Source organism: Polistes canadensis, unplaced genomic scaffold (genome assembly GCF_001313835.1).
Source record: "Polistes canadensis isolate GaletaPanama2010 unplaced genomic scaffold, ASM131383v1 scaffold_32, whole genome shotgun sequence".
NCBI lineage: Eukaryota > Metazoa > Arthropoda > Insecta > Hymenoptera > Vespidae > Polistes > Polistes canadensis.
This window is the reverse complement of record NW_014569579.1, coordinates 1,016,991-1,037,297: the sequence shown is the minus strand read 5'-3', so window position 1 is coordinate 1,037,297 and position 20,307 is coordinate 1,016,991. Positions and strand designations below refer to the sequence as shown.

At 31.1% G+C, this 20,307-nt stretch overlaps 4 protein-coding genes across 10 annotated transcripts in view; 2 read left to right on the top strand and 2 right to left on the bottom strand.

The window, feature by feature from the left end:
* Nucleotides 1-230: 230 nt before the first annotated feature.
* LOC106784210 (facilitated trehalose transporter Tret1-like) lies at nt 231-5,569 on the bottom strand. Its single transcript, XM_014743511.1, has 5 exons — nt 5,556-5,569; nt 3,373-3,474; nt 1,874-2,441; nt 1,528-1,729; nt 231-1,024 (listed from the first exon to the last, which is right to left on the bottom strand). The coding sequence occupies exons 2-5, from the start codon at nt 3,437-3,439 to the stop codon at nt 419-421; spliced, it is 1,443 nt and encodes a 480-aa protein (XP_014598997.1). The 5' UTR covers nt 3,440-3,474; nt 5,556-5,569; the 3' UTR covers nt 231-418.
* Nucleotides 5,435-8,141, top strand: LOC106784214 (protein-L-isoaspartate(D-aspartate) O-methyltransferase-like). 2 transcript variants are annotated; one of them, XM_014743516.1, is made up of 6 exons: nt 5,435-5,938; nt 6,211-6,321; nt 6,381-6,520; nt 7,064-7,289; nt 7,635-7,720; nt 7,788-8,141. In XM_014743516.1, the coding sequence occupies exons 2-6, from the start codon at nt 6,267-6,269 to the stop codon at nt 7,968-7,970; spliced, it is 690 nt and encodes a 229-aa protein (XP_014599002.1). In that variant the 5' UTR covers nt 5,435-5,938; nt 6,211-6,266; the 3' UTR covers nt 7,971-8,141. The 2 variants fall into 2 exon arrangements, with proteins under 2 accessions (XP_014599002.1, XP_014599003.1); XM_014743517.1 differs by having other exon boundaries at nt 5,859-5,938; nt 6,243-6,321.
* An 842-nt stretch (nt 8,142-8,983) lies between these two features.
* LOC106784215 (NADH dehydrogenase [ubiquinone] 1 alpha subcomplex subunit 6) lies at nt 8,984-10,375 on the top strand. The gene is made up of 3 exons (XM_014743518.1): nt 8,984-9,414; nt 9,738-9,853; nt 10,065-10,375. Exons 1-3 carry the CDS (start codon nt 9,288-9,290, stop codon nt 10,191-10,193), a joined length of 372 nt encoding a protein of 123 aa, XP_014599004.1. The 5' UTR covers nt 8,984-9,287; the 3' UTR covers nt 10,194-10,375.
* A 152-nt stretch (nt 10,376-10,527) lies between these two features.
* The window catches only part of LOC106784209 (guanylate cyclase 32E-like), a 77,204-nt gene continuing 67,424 nt past the window's right edge, over nt 10,528-20,307 (bottom strand). For 5 of the 6 annotated variants that reach the window (XM_014743509.1, XM_014743504.1, XM_014743506.1 and 2 more), the window contains exons 6-21: nt 18,289-18,595; nt 17,845-17,991; nt 17,491-17,684; nt 17,234-17,393; nt 16,930-17,084; nt 16,445-16,732; nt 15,170-15,430; nt 15,026-15,097; nt 14,770-14,938; nt 14,552-14,701; nt 14,093-14,432; nt 13,110-13,233; nt 12,932-13,030; nt 12,714-12,858; nt 12,356-12,612; nt 10,528-12,254 (exon numbers count right to left, since the gene is read on the bottom strand). In XM_014743509.1, the coding sequence (XP_014598995.1) occupies nt 11,337-12,254; nt 12,356-12,612; nt 12,714-12,858; nt 12,932-13,030; nt 13,110-13,233; nt 14,093-14,432; nt 14,552-14,701; nt 14,770-14,938; nt 15,026-15,097; nt 15,170-15,430; nt 16,445-16,732; nt 16,930-17,084; nt 17,234-17,393; nt 17,491-17,684; nt 17,845-17,991; nt 18,289-18,595 (3,786 nt within the window). In that variant the 3' untranslated portion in view covers nt 10,528-11,336. The remainder of the gene's footprint in view (nt 12,255-12,355; nt 12,613-12,713; nt 12,859-12,931; nt 13,031-13,109; nt 13,234-14,092; nt 14,433-14,551; nt 14,702-14,769; nt 14,939-15,025; nt 15,098-15,169; nt 15,431-16,444; nt 16,733-16,929; nt 17,085-17,233; nt 17,394-17,490; nt 17,685-17,844; nt 17,992-18,288; nt 18,596-20,307) is intronic. The other variant, XM_014743510.1, reaches the window with a different exon arrangement.

Genomic DNA, 20,307 nt, shown 5'->3' with positions numbered 1-20,307 from the left:
CCACACGAATATTTTTTTTTCAACATCCTTTAATCACATCTGTCTTATCCTACATACTCTATACACATATTACTAATATAAAATATGACCGTTATTTATATATTATATATTGTGTGTACATATAATTTATCTATAATATTTTATCTATATAATATCTATCATATTTATAAGTATATCTATAATATTCTGTCAAGAATAAAATATTTTTTATATAGAAATCGAAAAAAATAATCCATAAATATCGATCAGCCGGTTAATACATTCTATATATAATAACTAACGAAGCACTTATTGCACAGCTTCAATATACACTTTTTCACAACAATCTTTCATTTTCACTTATTCAAGGATTTATGAAAATTTATCTCATCTACGAAAACGTCCATTTTTTTTAAATTATAGAGATCTCTAAAGATCATCAAGCATTCGATAAGATCTTAACGTTAGCAGTTGTCGAATTCCAAGAATCACCACCATTTAATTCGTTAAAAATATCTTCTCGCGGTCGTCCCTTCGTTTCTGGTACCATAATAAAAATGAAGAAAAAAGTACCAATACAAGAAGTACCCAAAATAAAGAAACATCCGTACATGCCAAATATTGCTACTAGATTCGCGAAAAATTTCACTACCATAAATGCCACGATCCAAACAAATAAGTAACTTACTGTAACTGCCAGACTGGAGATGTCCCGACTGAATATCTCAGAGGAAATCACGTAGGGTGCAGGACCCAAACCCAAACAATAAACGATCACGTATATTGATAAAGCTACTACCGGTATCCAACCGAATGCAGAAATATCATAATTTAATTTTTGAAGATAACAAAAAGTACCAAGAACATAATGGCAAATGCACATCCCTAGAGAGGATATTAATAGAAGAGGTCTTCTACCGGCTCGTTCCATTAGTGAAGTTGATAGATAGGATCCTACAACTTGTATGGCACCTACGGTGATTGCAGCTGTGTTCGGTGATAATGAGCTCCCTGATATCCGAAAGATCGTTTCCGTATAGCTTATCTGTAAAAACAAAAAATTCATATTTTGTTTAATTATTATTTGATAATTGATTTATAAATAAGTCAAATTTTAAATAAACAGTTTAATAAAATCAACTCAATAGCTATGCAAAATGGAAAAAACTAGGAACTCTGATTATAAAATATGAGGTAGATTTATAAAAAGAAAAATAATTCTTATTTATAATTATATTTATTTATAAATTAACTCAAACGCATATAAGATGAATCATTTAGGAAAGAACGATTTAATTGTCTCTTCAAATGTCGTCAGTACTTTGTATCAGATAACGAGTGACGAGTCAATGTTTAAAACGCGACATTTATTTGTTAGATATAAGGACACTTGCAAAAGATTTATGCTTCCTATCGGGATAGCAACATTCAAACAAATTTAACAAAAGCTAAGCAAATCAAATTTCTGCATTAATTCCTCTCTAGATAATAGTTATCAAAGTTTGCTCGTTAACAATTTTTCATATAACAATCTGTAAATACACTTACCATAGCAAATATACCACATAGTTGTTGACCAGCAAAAAGGCCTAGTGAAATCACCAATCCCTTGATCGTTCCTCTATCCCTGAAGAGATCTGAGAGACCAATGGATTTAGTTGATATTGCGGCTTCCTTCGTAGCAATCTGCAAACGTAGTAACTCTCTCTCCACCGTCAATTGGTGTCCCGCCCTCAGCCACATCAAAGACCTGCGATAGAATATTCATACCTACATTTCGACCGAATCCTGAATATTTATAACCACCCTTTCTTTCTTCTATCGATAAGATAAACTATAAAAAAAGAGATATCTAGCTTGATTAAATACCCCTACGTATCTAACAAATACTCACCTAGCAGCCTCACGAAGTCGGTTGTGACGAACCAAATAAACAGGTGTCTCTGGTAGGAAAATAAAACCTCCAAGATAAATCAAAGATATTATAGCGATGCAAATATTGAAGATCTTGAAAGGCAAAAAAGCGCCTAATATGTAAGCTATCAGAATTCCAGTGTTCAGCATCAAAACTAGCAGACTACCCAGCATACCGCGTATCAAGTCGCAAGATATCTCGGAGATGTAAAGTGGTATTACAAAAATTGCACCTGCGCCTCCAATACCAGCGAAAAAACGTGCGATAAAAATATGCATTGAATTAGTTGCAAAAATTGTTAAAAAAGAACAGATCACGAAAGGTACGGCAATTAGATAACCGGTGAACTTGCGTCCAAGTTTCTCTGATAACGGACCCATCATCGGAGTTGTTATAGTTCCTCCTAAACACATAATTGCACTTAGCCAAGAAACTTCTTCATCTGTCATCGCTATTGTTCCAATTGGCGAATTTTCACTTTGTAATTGCAGTGCACTTGGGGATTGCCAACCAACCATTGTCCCATACGCCATGGCTGATAGATTCACTGTAGAAACAAAATTACACATTGACTTTTTCTTTCCATTTAATATCGTATTTTCCTCAAACTTTATCTTAAGTTTACTTTATCTTTAATTTTCTGTTTCATTTTTTTTTGTATTTCTTGAATTAAGAATGACCAACAAGTTGATCGCGAAACAATTTTTGGTCGATCATATAGCCGACATTTATAATTCTTCAAACTAATCTAATCTTATAAGTCAGAGAACTTGAGGAAAATTTTTGGAAATAAGTCAATCAAGAAAAGTATAATCGAAAATTATAATCAAATATAGAAAATATATGTAAGATTTGTGAAAAAATTGGGCCGTTGGACTTGACTGGACCGGGACTCGAACCACGGATCTTTTGCTTTCCGGACGACTGTTCTTTATCCATTGAACTATCCAGGGCCCACCGTCCAATCTCTTCACGAATGCTTATCTAAGTATTTGGCATGGAAGGCGCTCGTTCCACGTATATTTACTCTTATTTTAGATCTATATACTTATGTTAATCAGCTATTTTATATTTAAAGTATATGAAGATGCACACCAAATTATAAATATATGGTTGGAATCATACAAATGGACTCCTAATTAATGATAAGATAAGAAAATAAAATTTAATTTGTATTTTGTCTTTGGACATTTTTCAATTAATAAATATTATAAATAAAATATCATGTTGGTTTAATAACCCTTGCCTCATTTTTATTTATTAGTACATAAGACAAATATATGAATGTGTTTAATATCAAAATTTAGTAGGTAGATCGCGCGCGCGCGACACATTTTAAAGAAAAATAGTCCATCATATAAAGTTGGCGACCCCCCTGCCTTAGATATATATCTCTCTTATAGCACTTTCTTCTCATTTTGATTCTTAAAGTTAAATAAAATAAGAAAAGAATTTAAAATTTCTTGAACGACACTCACCCACCATAGCTGCTATAAATTGTCGAAACTTTCCTGGTTCACTCGTTTGTTCCTTTATCTCTTTCATTGTGTTGAATATATATACAGAGAAAACTAAATGATCTTAAATATATGATACAACCGTTTTACAATAGTTTGATTTCTATCGATTAAAAAGAAAATCTATTTTTTTTTTATTATCAAAATATATAAAAGCAAATAATTCACGAGATAACAATCGATCAAATCGATTCGAATGATCGTATAATAATATAGTGAATTTATTAATTTATTGTTTATTATATTAAATTACTAATAATAAATAATTAATTGATTATATAAATTTAAGAATTATTCAATGTATTCTCCTCTATATTTCCTAACCGAGCAGTTCGCTATCTGCACTTCTTGGGACGACCTGTACGTCAGTTTATACCGATATCGACAACCCCTCGCAACCAAACGCGCGCGACTTTTTATCATCTCCCCTCGCTTTTAAATATACGTAAACGTATCTTCCACGCATTTTCTTCTTATCGGTTCTATCGTCCGCAATGAAATTTGTTATTTACATTCTCTCAATCGAAATTATTAAGACGAATGACATTTACTCTTTCATTCTTATTTTTTATTTATATAAAATTATGATGTTTCTTGGATATCTAAAAAATTCTCTTATTTCGTAGCATTTACAAATTTTCCATTAATATAAATTTGGGTAAAGTTAATTTACAAACATTGAAATTGGATACAAAAAATAGGTATATATTATTCTATTTAATATAATTAATTTATTATAAAAATTAAAAGTATATTTAATCTAAACTATCAATCATATTATATCTCTTTTTTATTATTTCCAGAAAACAATAAACATTTGAAAATTCCAACTTGGAAGCGTCTTAAAAGTTAAGTTCAATGAATTTTATAAATAAAGTAAGGTCAATATAAAAATTGAAAATGATTAATAAATGGACATTTTCCTTTTTTTTTTGGAACCTTTCCTGGGTAATGAATTAAAAATAAAGAAAATTGTGCTACGATAACAGGAATCTTGAGAAAGGACGATAGTTTCTTGATATTTAACAAAATTCGAATGATTATTCTTTAATAAAACGTATGAACCTTTATTGTTTTTATCTAATTTATGCTTGTTATTTTTAAAATAAATAAGATATAACTAAATTAAAATATATCAAACAAATATTATGTAGTTTAAAATGATGATTTAATTATAATTTTAATTGTATCATATTATTCAAATGTAATTATCATTTCTGTGTATATTATATTTTTAATAACTTATGATGCAAGTATAGGACATTTAATGAAGTAATTTGCGATAAATATCTACATTAATTACAAAATTAATCTTCACTTCATTGATGATACGATTATCATCTGATAATGAAATTGAAGGAAAAAACGCGTTTGTATTTATACTATCCGCTAAGTCGTTATTTGGATATATTTAAAAAAACCTGTATCAGTGATATAAAATTCAAAATAAAAATATTCTAATTGCAAAGCATACTTAAAATGACACGATGGCAAATATTCGTTATCTTTTAGATAAAACGTATTTCATGTTTGGCAAATATTGCAAAATATTTTTGTTAAATCATATTTTAAATTATGTTTCATTTTTCATTCTTTCTTTTCTCTTTTCTTTTTTGTTTTTCTTTTTTCTTTTTCATTTTTAGACATTTTCAAATATCCTCGATCGTACTGCAATCATAAAATATAAACAAGAAGGATTTCACGGCGCTTGTTTTAAATCAATTCGTTTCAATATCCAACAATAAAGTTTGTGGATGATTTATCGTTGAACCATTCCATGGTATCCTAGAAAAAGTTTCATTTACGGGTTACTTTACAAAGATTATTTACGACTCGGAAACAGCTAATTTTAAAGAATGAAAATATGATAAGAGAATATGAATGTTTCGATAAAATTTCCAATTACTCGCACGATTCATAATACACGATTCGCGTATTCTATGGATTACGCGGGAGTTTCAAATTTCTTAAATTGTTTATATCGATTAGAACGGTTTACAAAATATATTTAACAATTTTTAATGACATACGCGCGCGCCACCTACTCAATAAATAAAAATCATTAAATGACAAAAGGGAAATTAAGAAAAATACTTATTCGACGAAATTATCAAATCGTAAAGAATTTTTATATATTAAGATACCATGGGAATATTTCCAAATTATCACAAATAATCATATTTTTGTTCCACTGTATTACAAATTTTTGATAAATAAACTCCCAGAAGAAAACTAAAGAGAGAGTATGGTGTCGTCAAATCTCCTGACTCTACTTCCGGGCACACTTTCGCAAATAATTATGAAATTGCTCTAAAAATTAATAATTATTCGCCGAGGAAGAGCAAAGTAAAAAAACGTATCAAAACGTCAAAACGTGTGTGTCGCATCGTGCCCGGCCCAAATCGATACCAAGCAGTCCTAATCAGCTGATCTGCTCATCCCCCTTCCATTCTACTAGTTTCCATTCATGACACACAACACACCCTAAAGGTCGCCAACTGTCAAGAAACGGTTGTAATTGTTGAAGGTACGTAAATAATTATCAAGAATAAATTTTCGATTTCTAATCAAATTTTATCGAGCTTTAATTATTCCTATTTTGTTTAAATTAGCACATTCTATCTGTTAGAGAAATTTGTGCCAAATTGAAGAGATCTATTTTGTACGATAATTGTTAGGTTACGATTCCTTTGTTCAATAAAGACGTTCGAATAATGTTACTCTTTCTATAGTGTATTTTATAATTATTTTAACGATATTTCAACTTTTTCTAACATATTAATCTTTCTTTGTTAACAGAAAATTGATATTACATACTTATACATATACAGTGAACATTGCAAAATTTGTGGAGCATGGCATGGCACTGCAATGGTGTAACAAATCAAGAGATGGTGGCCAAGTTGAAAGGTAATGTAATGTGTTTATAGTTAGTAAGAAAATTATAATAAATTCAATTATGTTTGTAGAAACTGGTATTCTAACAACAGCCAGAGCAGAAGCTGCTATGCTCGCAGTAGACAGAGCAAGATATTGTCATGAAGCAAATCCTTATCTTGATCAACCTAGAAAAATTGGTTACAACGTTACAATCAGTGCTCCACATATGGTAAGTAAATTGTTTTTTTCTTTTGTCAATTTAATGAGTCATAGATTACGGTATTACTGAAATCATATTTTATTGATGCTACATACTTGATCAAGGTGATATTAATGTGTATAAAGTTGTGAACAGTCCATTTTATGTATTCTGTGGCAATAAGAAGATAAAGCAATGTTAATGTATTGATACTCATAATTACCTTTCCACTTGTTATTTACATTTTGAGAGAAAGACAATTGTCAGGACTAAGTATGTAAAGTTTTATCAAACTTTAATAAATACAATAACTGAAATTGTTTTGCTGAATCTATTATTTCAAGATTCATTTGAAATTAATTATAAATAATCTAAAGTTCATGAAGTTAACATTAAAAATAAGAGGAGTATAGTGACATTTCATCAAAGGGGCATCAATTGTACCCTATTATCATTCTTTATTGCTTGTAAAATAGATGTCGCTATTTGAGATTTTCCAAGCACGACTATATATATATTATACAAAATACCTCATTTATAAATGAACGCTTTTATTTGATTGTATTGTTTTAGCATGCCTATGCATTGTCGATTCTCTCCGATCAGCTGTTTGATGGTGCTAAGGCATTGGATGTTGGTTCAGGTTCCGGTTATTTATCAGCTTGTATGGCTTTTATGGTTGGTCCTCGTGGACGAGTCATCGGTATCGAGCATATTCCTGAACTAATAGAGGTTTCTTCAAGAAATGTACGGGAGGACTGCCCTCATTTTCTCAAAGATGGCCGTCTCATATTTGTTGGTAAGATTATCGAAGTATTCTAATATATTTAATTTACTCTACTACGTGGAAAAGAAAAAGACATTCTTTGATTGATTATGATTTTGAATAACGAAAACTAAATGGCATCCCTTTTGTACTAGTTTGAATTTTTTGCTACCATCATTACACGTATATCTTTAGAAAGTCAAAGATCTAATAAATAACAAAAATCTAGTTAAAATGCGAAAACCTCGTAATCTATCCACGTGGAGTAGGTATTACCACGAAGAATCAAACGGATCTCTGTCCATCAACTGTGTGACTTTGCTGTAATCATAAAAGATAGACTGGAGACTAACGACAGATCATTGTGAATGCGACTAGTGGGAGATGGCAGATTGGGACATACCACTGATGGGCCTTACAATGCTATACATGTAGGAGCTGCAGCTGAAACCCTTCCGCAAAAGGTATGAAAAAAAGAAAAATATTTCTGCATTTTACATATTCAATTATTACAATTTTGTGTATATATAGTTGGTAGATCAGCTAGCTCCTGGAGGTCGACTTATCTGTCCTGTAGTTGCCATTGAAGGTTTCCAAAGATTTCAAGATTTACTACAAGTGGATAAGAAAGCGGATGGATCTGTCACAAAACAAAAATTAATGCAAGTTTCATATGTTCCTCTAACTGATCCTAATACACAATTACGTAACTGAAGTACTTAGTAAGTTTTGCTACAAGTTTAAGATAGCAAAATGCTTACCAGTAATCGTTGATATTGGAACCACTGTGCTACTTTGTTTTACGCATAAGCAAATTATAGAAGCAGTTGCCCCTTTTCGACTGATGGCATATTATTAATAAAATATATTTTACTTACACCTTAAGTGTTGTACTTGTTCCTTATGACACTAATTTCTCAAATATATATACATATAATAAAATAAATAAAATATTTCTGATTTAAAATATTGTTTAGAAAATTATTTAGAATAATACCGATTACTTTTTAATTATTTCAAATGCTGCTTAATATTAAACTTACCATGACTGGTCAAATGACCGATTACAAAATTTTTGGCAGCAATTCTTATAAATTATTATGGTATTTAGTGAGTCAAGAATTCTTATTGCATAGATAGTATATATATATTTTTTGCTATACATAAATCATAAAATATATGACTTTTTGAAGAATGGTCATTTGATCCGCTGTGGTAGAAATAAGTATACATAAAGAATATTGATACATTTAGTGTAAATAAAATTTAAAAAATTAAATCTATACAATGCACTTAAATTATTCAACAGTATTTGCGTTGTATAATACAATTATACAAATATAAATCACATCGTAATATTAATTGCTCAGATTTTATCATATAGAGAACCACTGTATAGATAAATGTATAGAATTATAAAGAAATGAAAAGTATAATATTTTTACGTCATAAATTATTAGGAATGAAACAATTATAACAGATCGAAGAAATAAAAAAAACTAAATTCTTATGTTTTATAAATATTATACTTACTTTCAAATCAAAATAAATATATATTGAAAGATTATAATAATGCCAAGTGCACTCTAACGAAAATCGAGTATGTCAATCGATGCGCATGTGCAGATCGATTGTACCATGAACTATACGAAGTATATACTTAATGTAAAATGAATGGTTTAATTTAATATAAAATTAACGTTTAAATGTTCTATATCCATGTAATCAGAATAATAAACAATTGATTTTTAATGTATGTTGCTTAATGCATATACTACATGAAATGACATCTTTTTTATAAACTATGTAAACTTAATCACTTTTTCAAGTTTACTCTTATGTTTCTTATTACGAATACATTGTGTGTGTGTTTATTTCTATAAAATATTTAAAAAAAGACGTGATAAATTAGTTTAAGCAAAATGATTTTATAAATAATTTATTCGACGTTTGATGAGCATCATTTTAGTAACTGCATGGTTTTGAAATTAGAGTAGTAGGTGCATATTTGAATACTGCATAGTGTCCAAGATGGCTTCGTCCACGGGTGTACAAGTTATTCGTAATGCTCGACCTCTTTTGTCTACTAATCATGTTGATGCACATAGAAGAGTTTTAGCACTTTATAAAGCTTGGTGTAGACAAATACCTATTATGCGTATGTGGAAAAATATTTCTCGCTACTAATTCATATTTTTATTTAAGTTACAACTTTGTTACTTAACCTAAAAATTCCTATTTAACAATAAAAGAATAATGTACATAATTTGAAATAAAATTATGTATTCATTTTGATTATATTAAAATCAATGTGAATAGCTTTTCCTTTAAACAGTATGAAATTTAAAAAAATAATAGTAGTTATTCAAATAATCTCTTATATAAGCATTATATATATTATATATATATATATATATATATAATGTTTTTCTAAGCACTTATAACAAATATTTATCCTGCACATTTTTATTTATATTACAGTTTCTGATTATGACATATCATATACACAGAAGCAATGTTTAGAAAAAGTACGCTCAGAATTTCTACGGAATAAGTATGTGACAGATTTAAGAGTAATTGACTTACTTATAATCAAGGTAATAATAGTTTATTATAATTGTTTTTATTGATATTATTTCATTTAATTGTTAATATATTTAAGTATTTAAGTTTTTATTTCTTTATTAATATTTAAGTATATTCAATACCTAATAAGAGAAATTTTTTATTGAAACAAATGAATGATTTAATAATCTTAGCCCTTTACGACTATTTTAATTAACAGGATATAATACATTATTTTATTAGGGTCAAATGGAATTGCAGGAGGTAGTAGCTATATGGAAACCTACAGGAAATCTTTTATTTTGCTTTAAAGACACATTTAATCCAAAACCAAAAGATTTCTTGGGTAAATTCTATGCTGGTCACGAATAATACAATAAAATATCTGTGACGATAGTAAATTTTAATTCATGGTTGTAACTGTTAGATCTAAAATTCTATATAATTTATGTAAATACATACCAAATTTATTAGATTCGATATTAATGTATCTCTTAAAAAAGTAAAATATTGAAATAAATAAAGAATATCTTGCTGTTATTTATAAAAAAAAACATAAGCGTGTATTATTTCAAAAGTTTCAAGATTTTTAATCTATTTTTATACAAGGATATATATTTTCTATTAAGACACATTTTCCTTATGGATGTCGGTTTACATTTTTATGTAGGGTAGAAATTCTTTTTAATTCACATTTTTTTTTGTATTGATATATTATTGTTCAGTTATGTACATTTAACAACATCATATATTACTAAGCACCTTAGGTACAATCTAGTTCACTTTTCACAGCCATACAGATAATTTGCTTCCTTTAGTGAACAAGTTTAAAATTATAGATACATATAGATATACACGAGTGTGTACATAGATATACATATACATATACATATATACGTACATGTATACATATGCAGGTAATTGATGTACATACACCATATGCACATACTTTAAACATGAGCATGGAGCAAATTGAACGATGTATGTGGAAGACGTACGTATACTCCAGCTGCGTTAGCCTGTTTTCTTCTATGCAAGAAGTTTTAATACGCTAACTCATAAGAGATCAGAATGATCTTGCGCTTCTTTATACTTTGGTTAGAACGATATTTATAAAATAGTTTCTTGTCCTTATTGCGTACTCAGATTAAAAATTTTAACAGGCAAGGCAACAGTCCTGCGCTACATAAGTCACTTTCGGCATCGACGCTGACGCACAGTTTAGTACGAATTATAAAATATCTAGGTAATAAAAATATACACTGTCGGTAACTTTCACACACACATATATGTATATATATACATACATGTATACATATATATGTATATATATAAATTTCACGTACATAATCTAAAAAAAACATGGCAACAATTAATCATGCTTATGACTCATAAACATAAATATACATTATACACTTTCATTCTCGATATACAAGATTCTTCTATTACGTTATAATAAACTTGTTTCCTTTTAAAAAGGAGAAAAGCGTAGTAAGGATAATAAAAACAATTCATTCAAACTATACTTTCATGCTCTGACTGTATATCATATCCAGCAATAACACCCTTTCTTAAAGAAACATCACTGTTGGGTATTCCATTACTGTTAAACAGACTAACCAGCCAGCTTTTTATCGAATTTCGTGCTGAAGACTTTTTGTCGGGCACATTTTTCTTACTAGGATCAGGTGTCACTTCATCCAAAGAGCGCCAACGTTTCCCCTGCACTATTTCTCCTATACAACCACTCTCGTCACCCATTAGTAGAGGAGTCTCTACATCATTTGACGTTATATTGACGTGAGGTATGATTATCATATTGCCATTTGGATAATTATTGTTCAACACTTTACCAGCAAGATCGGTTTTCAAGTTGGTCCGTGGACACTTGTCACAATTTTCCAACGATCGAAAACTCTTTTTCAGTTCCTTCCAACAAAAATTCTCCTGTTCGAATCTTTTTGTATCAGTGTCGAATGGAAAAGGATCTAGCGAACGAGATTCCCTGATAACTGTTTGAGACGGATAATCGCTAGTTGTTGAGGAAGATGCAATTATCGATAAAACTCTTTCATTCCCCAGCAATTTTGGTTTAGCATCTGTGAAAAAATCGTCGAGAGCGAGCTTGATGTTAACAGCACGATTTTCAGTTTCTTCTTGAAGAGGAACATTTTCCAATGTACTCTTGGATATGCTATCTGATAAACAAAGTGGAGATCGTTCCAATTTTCGAGTAAGGAGTGATTTTGGTATTGGACTCGATCCACCACCACATTGTGAGGACGAATCGTCAGCAGTTGGACGTGGCACGCTAGATTGTCTTCGACTACCAGCACCTAAAACAGCTAATAATGATGCCTGACGTGAATCAGGATTAAATTTTGGGCTTCTTCTTGGTCTGCAGAAAAGTGGTGGAAGATCACCAACGTCCACCTATAAATAACAAACTTTCTAGTACAAAGTTACGGATATATTATCATAAATAATTAATTAAACAATATAAGATAATAATTATAAATGAATTCTTTTTATACCTCTCTTTTTTGAATAGCTTTTTCTGTGGCTCCTGTAAGCCAATAAGTTTTCACTTCGCCCTTTCCTTTCATATTTACTAAACCACGTTCCTCGATAATGTAACCACCTATTTTATCCAAAGCATCCTTGCATTGACTACTAATATGAATACGTAATGGTTCACCGTTTGATTCCATTCTTGATGCAGTATTCACAGTGTCACCAAATAAACAATATCTAGGCATTGTTAATCCTACTACTCCTGCGACTACAGGGCCTGTGTGCATTTGTTTGTAAAAAACACGTTTTATATTATTTAATTTATATTAGTTTCAATGTAAGGTTCTTATATATTATTCTTTATGTATTTTATTTTACCCGTGTGAATTCCAATACGAAGTTTAAGAGTTTCCTGAGGACGGTGAGCTATTGTGTGATGTTTGACGGCATTAAGTAATTCCAAAGACATAGATGCTATTTCTCCGGCATGCCTGTTTCCATTTTTTATTGGTAGTCCTGACACCTAATAAAAAATAATAAATTATGAAAAAAAGATATTCATTGATAAATTTAATATCCTAATATATTGTACTCACAACCATGTAGGCATCTCCTATAGTTTCAACTTTGTACACATCATATCCTTTGATTATGCGGTCGAATAGAGTATACAAGTCGTTGAGAAAGTTTACAACCTAAAAAAATGATATAAATCTAATATGCTAATAATGACGTAAAGTTAAATTAAAAAGAATTTAACTATCTTAAACATACTTGGAAAGGTGTACTTTCTGCTGACATCGCTGTGAAACCAACAATGTCGCTGAAATATATGGTTACCAAATCGAATGCTTCAGGTTCTACTCCTATACCATTCGTTAAACAATTGGCAACTGGTCTACATAAAATAAAATAAAAAGTTTATAAAAATGTTGTCCATTGATAATGATAAAAATAATTATATATCAAGTGATCCAATAATTATTATTGCTCCTAATATCTCCATTATTTTTTATTATATAGAAAAATACTCAAAATAAAGTCACGCTATTTCATTTGATAGTGAAAAAAATTTGTTCTTGAGATTATTTTTTTGAGATTTCAAGCTTGTCGGTATTTCTCAAAATATATTACGATAAATTCTCATAGAATTTCGAAATAATGTCTGGTAATTCATGCAAATGAGACAGGCCGTATTTATTTTTTCAGTTGAAATTAGAAAAGTACAATTCAAAATGGATTACATATCGCGATTATATTTTCATCACAAGTGCAAATGCATACACGTGGATTATTGCGCTTGGGATAAAAATGAATTAGTGAATATGCAATTCACCTTGAATTATTCATCTTTTTCGTTTGTTATTGTTTTCTAATTTATATAGCAAACAAATCGATATGGCTTCATTTACGTGAATTACCAGACATTGTTTCAAAGTGCTATGAGAATTTAATATTTTTCTACTTTGTACTTCATTTTCTTTTATTCAAAATCAATTTACTCAAAACATATGATAGGGTTCTGTTTAAGAAAATACCAATAAATCTTGAAAAAACAATTCTTTTTAACATCAGATTACGATGCCCCTTGAAATAGTTTTTCGCGAGTATTTTTTCATAAAACTAAAAATAATGGAAATATTAATGGTACTTATTAGACTGTCTAGTATTATATAAATATGTTTGTTAGTTATTGCATTGTCTATAGTATTATATAAATATATTTTTTATTAACAAAGATCGTAAATTAAACTCACTCAGGTAACATTCTATGTAGCAGGTCTTCAGTTTTTTGTTTCTCCTCATAAAGTAAACGCGTACGTTCATGGACTAGATCTTCGAGATTGTTCGCATATTTCTCCATCATATCCATCATTTGGTCCATTATATTACGATGCCGACCATCTTTCATTTTCTTTAATCTTGTCCTTATTGTTTTGAAGTTTGGCCTAAGTTCTGGACATTCCGCCCAACAGTCGGTTATAGTACTAACGATATATTCAGCACAATCTGCCTCAGACTCGGACAGTATCTCTATGTTAGGTCTAAACGGTGGTTCACCATCTTCTGGGAACCTTTTCACTCGCTCTATGATTTCTGTCAATTTGTTAACGTTTCATATTTATTTTTTCTGCAGCTATACCTTTTGGCAAATGCCGATTAACAAAAGACTATCACTACAGTTTCAAATCTCTTTATAATATCGTGATAGTTACCTTTGGGTTCCAAATTAACACCTCCATACGGTCCTTTTCGTCCAATTATTTCAAATAATATAATAGCAAAAGAGTAAATATCTCCTTCCTGAGTGCCTTTGATCGGTGCATTAGGATCCCTCATCAACTCGGGGGCTTTCCAAAATAGGTCTGAAATATTAAACGTTAAATAATCTTTTCCGTCGAATAAAGTTTGTCATTTTTTTTATTAAACTTACTTCGAAAATACTGATGTTCTCCAATGCTGTCAGACTCGGCACAATGACGCATATCGTGTAAACCAAAATCGGAAACTTGGAGTACCCAACGTGAAGTAACCACGCAATTAGAAGATTTTAGATTACCGTGACAGAATAACACTGATGTTTCGTGAATATAAAGCATACCCTGTACGACAGAAATCATTTCTAAAATCACTCTACGATAGCGTAGCACAGAACTAACAGAACGCTGGCCATCAAAGTGATCACTTACCTTAATGAGATCGTGAACTAACGACGCAATGAACATATCATCTAATTTTATATCTTCATTTTCAATGATGTCCTACAAAAGTTTGAAATAATGACGATTAAATGATTATTAAGGTTAAATAAGCTGTATATTAGATAAACTTACATAAAGACTTCCTTTGGCACAATAATCGGTAATTAGCAAGATCCTCATCGGTTCTACACACGCACCGATAAATGAGTTCAGATTATCGTGTCTGATATCACGAAGAATACGCATCTCTTTCATAACATCACGCGATGTATCCTTCTTCTTCGAAAATTTCAATTCCTTTATTCGCACCACTACACCGTGATAATGGCCAGTTTGTGCGAATACTTGACCACCACATCTCGATTCGTAAGACATTCCACTAGCTAAACTTAACTGTAAAAAACATAAATATAATTAAATAAAATAGGAGAGATTCTGTGTCGCGTTTTCTGATCTAAGAATCAGATAATATGAAGGAATTGTTTCGTAAGAATAAATTCTCCTACACAAGAACATTATTTCTTCAAAAGTCTAACCCAATATAATGATTAATAAGTATTTAATTATACAAAAATAAAATATATATAAACAACTATTATATTGGGTTAGCAATTAAGTGATTGCGGACTTTGTCGATAGATAAATCACATTTAATTTAGTTTTTTGATAGCAAAGATCAGAAATTTTATGAATATGGAATTAGGACACTGCTTAAACGGAAGCAAAAGGTCATCTTAATTGAACAGTACCAAATTGAATAAAGTTATATTTTTCAGCAAAATTTTGAATTTTCCTTCTTATTTAAAATCCGCAATCACTTAGTTGCCAACTCAATAGATCGAATACAAAAGATTGTAACCATTTCGACGAATTATCTTTTAGGATGAATGCATGATCCTTAACGAATATGGAAAAGGATATGTAGAAATATTTTTGAAAAAACAATACCCAAAAAAGAAGAGAATGCTTTTCTATCAATCGTGAGCGTATCTGTATTGTCCGTTGAAATATTTATATAAAATGCATGAACACTTTTCACATGAGGTAACAATACTTTGTATGATTTTGTTTAGGCAACTATTTCTTGTAACTACCGTTTTGGAAATTATCTCTTCTTACTGCTAGCTTGGATAAACTTTCGAAGATTACATGCTTTGTTGGAAAGCTTAAAATAGGAATGACGTATTCCTTTCTTATTTTACGGCCTTTTCATAGCGAAGCCCATCATGATTTTAACATAAAGTATTTTTATGCACCTAAGAGATTAAGATATCTCTAAAAAAAAGAAAGTACTACGCAATACAGGAGACGCACCCGTGTGCTTCAAGAGAGGACAATACATTCTCATAAAAATGATTAAGATTTTTGAAAGAAATAAATTAATATAATAAATTGAAGATCACTGACCTTACTAGGGGACGACATCATATTATCGAGACGAGGATAGCCACGTATCTCCTCTGGGTTAATCTTCCAGAGCAAACCTTCGATCTCTTGTTCGATTTTCCACCTTCGATAGATGCTTATTGTAATCACAGCGGAGCAAAATAATATAACACCCAGGACACCGGCAACAACGATACTACGCATGTGAGTATCATCTTTGGGACAGTGCTCGTTAAGAAAACCACAACCTGGCTCGGCTTCCGGTTTATTTTTACCTGGCCAATCCATAGACTCTGACGGTCTGTATAACTGCGCGAGAAATATACTTTAATATTCGTTAAATATAGGAAGAAAGCAACAGAAAAAGAGAGGGGTAAGGAAAAGGGAGAGAAAGAAAATGACTTGTTAAAATAATTCTTTTGCGTCAATATTTCAATATTTTAGTTTTCTTCATTATTCCTATATGTAAAAGAATGATTCGCACGAGTGCTGTTAAACTCACTCACTAGAGTTTCACCCTGCTGAAACTGTCCTACAGGTTTCATTTGATAATCGCAGGAAAAATTGTTGAAACGGAAAGGATCCTTCTTCAGAGCTAGCACCGAAAAATTTCCCTCCGAATCCCCGAACTTGTCCAATTTTATAGTCGCTCCGCTGACACCTACAGGCAACGACAATTATAAGTATAAATATATATATTGCAAAAACAAAGAAAACTTCAAAAATAGAGAAAATTTTGTAGATCCAATTGAATGAGAAGAAAAAAGAAAATAGTATTCGAGTCTCGATTATCAAATCATACGTACTTACTTTGATAAGTGTGATTTTTGATGATCGTCTCTATTATTTGTGTTCCGTTACTAGCGATTTCCTGTAGAGTATGTTCCGGTTGATCTCGTATAAGTTGATCCAATGCTCTAGCATACAATTTCACCGAATCATAAAGATACGCCGCATGAATGGAGACATACTATAAAAGAAAAAAAATCCAAATCTTTTTTAGATAAAAGAATCTCCTCGCTGTTATTTCTTTGTCCTAACGATCGTTATTCCTATTATAAAAATACCTTTTCATATTTTTTCAGAAGATCTGGAATAACAAAGTTGAACGGTTCCTTTTCACTGTAGTCTCGGACTTTTTTCGTAAATTCCTCATAATTTTGAGTGGGTGGTGTGGAAGCAACAACCATGAGCGATCTTGCCTTCTTTAAAAAGTCTTTCGGTTCGAGACAATTTTCCACACTGTCTAAATGTTCTGGTTCTGAAAAGATTTAAATCAAGACATATTAATTATGATAATAATCTAATTCGTTATTAACGTATTTCTACGCGATTTTACGATTTTATTTTTGTCCGAAACATAATTTATCACTTGAAGGTTTAATTTTGAAGAAGGTCGCTTGGATAACAGGCATACTAACTCCATAAGTACTTTTGTGCTTCTCGTTGTGAATATGTCATCATATCCACATGTATGACCATGTATTCTCCGTTGTCCAGTAACCTTTGATTCAGCATCGAATTCATCATATCTATTAAAGACATTGCGGTACCAAGAAAAATGTATACTGAAACAATCAAAATGAAAATTTTCGTTGAATGATTTTATCAATGCCTCAATTCTTTCGTAGGTAATCGAGTCATCGAACTTGGAACTTTTGAATTTTTATAAAACGTTAAAAAAAAACAAAATAACATAGAAAAGAAAAGAAAATTTATAAACAAAATTATTAAAGAACCTTGCAATCATCTGAAGAATTGTCTTTATGTATTTGTTTTTAAGAAACATTCGTGTGAAGAATATGAGATAAGAACAAATTACAGGATCATTAAAATGTGATGATAAAAAAAAAATGTAGACTGACTTCTCGTCATATTTTTGGTCTCCTGTATAAGTTGAAACCATACGCTGACTTGACAACATGGTAACCTCTCTTCGCAACAAGTATGACGATCCTCGACGGTCCTATAGTGATTCACCGTCAGATTGTGCTTCGTCGCCTGTTCCTCGAGTGAACGAGCTACCGTCGACCAGGCGATTTCCGTTATAATCGTGAATTTGTTCCAACCATAATGAAGTAGAAGAGCTATCACCGACTTCGTAACTTGTGTATCCGGAGGCTCCGTTCTTGCAAAGGTGTTCACTTTCGAAGCTTTGTAGTCCGAACATTTCTGTAACAATAAATCGATTTGTAGATCTTATCTTAAATCAAATTTATGAATGACGCGAACAATTTTTACTTCTTTTTTCTTTTTTTTTAATATATGAATATAAATCGACTCGCTATTCCATTGTATTTAATTATTTTATATATAAGGATAGAGAGAAATTTAACAATAAGTAAGAAATATAAATAAAATTCATCGTAAATGAACAAATGTTTATAAAAAATGATCAAAAAGAAAAGTATAGAAAAACGAATAAAGTGAAAATTCGTGATATCGGCAAGAGGTCTCGAATAAAACTTATTAATTAAAATCGACTTTAATTAGCTGTTTTAGCGCAACGCATCGTAATCACGCTGTTCGTGTAATACCATAGGGTGAAATGTGTTGCGATGTTTGGTCACGATCGTCAATTCGCAACACGCTCGGTTCCGAATGTAGCTTTGAGTGTTTAATGTAAAACTTCTGATATGACTGATGAAACGAAGCGCGAGTGCATCGAGCAGCATATTTCGACGAAAAAAGAAGCAGCGCAATCGCGACGATCGGCATTACTCACAGATAAATGAACGAAGTTGCTATCGCGCTGCATGGCTCAATCCGACACGTATTTTTAAAAACTCCTGCCACTAATTGTAAAACGGTTTATATGCTAGAGATAAAAAGAAATAAAAAGAAATAAAAAAAAACTGGTGTGTGTACTTATCTACGTACGTAAGAAGTTATACTTCTTTAGCGTACCAAAACGAATATAACCTCAAAAATAACTTCAATTTGCCCGCGCATCGTAAATATCGACAACTTCGTGGTGTCGATTTTTCGGTCGCATTTAACTTCAGTTTTTACAAAACGCGCCAAAAGAAGTATAACTTCAAAAAAGGAATATCGTTTTAAATTGATAGAATCATAAACACCGATTGATCGGTGTTGTACCTTGGTTCGGGTAAGTAAATATAAATAATAACCAGTTCGAGGGAGTAAATAATTGTGGAATTCGTTGAGTTTGATTAAAAGATAAAGGGAAAGATAAGAAACATTAAAAATTTAGGGAAAATGTTTTAGAGAATTTTAATCGTATCTCTTAAAACGTATAAAGTGCAAAGTGGAGTGCAGTGCAATCATAGAGAAAGACAAATAAAGAGAAAGGAAGAAAGATAGACAAAAAGAGAGAGGAAGAAAAACAAAATGCAGCAGACAGAGAAGACGGGAAGATAGAAAAAGAGAAAGAGTAAGTGAGAGAGGGAGAGAGACAGGGAAAGAGAGAGAGGAGCAGACAGAAGCAAGTCGAATGCACTCGTGGGAGAGAAAGAGATAGAAAGAGAGCGGAGTGGAGCAAAGTGGGCTGCGCCTGGTACCATGGTGTGTGGCGCGAGTTAAATATAAACTCGCGGCTTGCCAGGATGGAGGGTAAGAGGAGAGTGGAATGAACGGGAGAGCGAACGAACGGGTGGCAGTGGCGGCTGTGCCGCGAGTTGCTCTTCGTACCGCCTGAAATGTGACATGCCGCTCATTAACATATAAATTAAACGTGACAACTGAGGGTCAGTTCTTCTTCAATAATCTACACATATATATATATATATATATATATATATATATATATATACATAAAATGTGTATATAAGAAACATCTCATTTCTTATTTATATTTTTTTTCTATCTTTATCTATCATGTTTCTAACAATTTTGTACTTTATCGTACTCTCTAATAAATTTCA

Coding starts and splice junctions, on each gene's coding strand:
- LOC106784210 (XM_014743511.1), bottom strand. CDS start 3,439: ATGAAAGAGATAAAGGAACAAACGAGTGAACCAGGAAAGTTTCGACAA. Junction 1,730..1,873: donor CGACTTCGTGAGGCTGCTAG/GTGAGTATTTGT, acceptor ATTCTATCGCAG/GTCTTTGATGTGGCTGAGGG. Junction 1,025..1,527: donor TATGTGGTATATTTGCTATG/GTAAGTGTATTT, acceptor TTGTTTTTACAG/ATAAGCTATACGGAAACGAT.
- LOC106784214 (XM_014743516.1), top strand. CDS start 6,267: ATGGCATGGCACTGCAATGGTGTAACAAATCAAGAGATGGTGGCCAAG. Junction 7,290..7,634: donor TGGCCGTCTCATATTTGTTG/GTAAGATTATCG, acceptor GAATGCGACTAG/TGGGAGATGGCAGATTGGGA. Junction 7,721..7,787: donor CTGAAACCCTTCCGCAAAAG/GTATGAAAAAAA, acceptor GTGTATATATAG/TTGGTAGATCAGCTAGCTCC.
- LOC106784215 (XM_014743518.1), top strand. CDS start 9,288: ATGGCTTCGTCCACGGGTGTACAAGTTATTCGTAATGCTCGACCTCTT. Junction 9,415..9,737: donor TAGACAAATACCTATTATGC/GTATGTGGAAAA, acceptor TTTATATTACAG/TTTCTGATTATGACATATCA. Junction 9,854..10,064: donor TTGACTTACTTATAATCAAG/GTAATAATAGTT, acceptor TTATTTTATTAG/GGTCAAATGGAATTGCAGGA.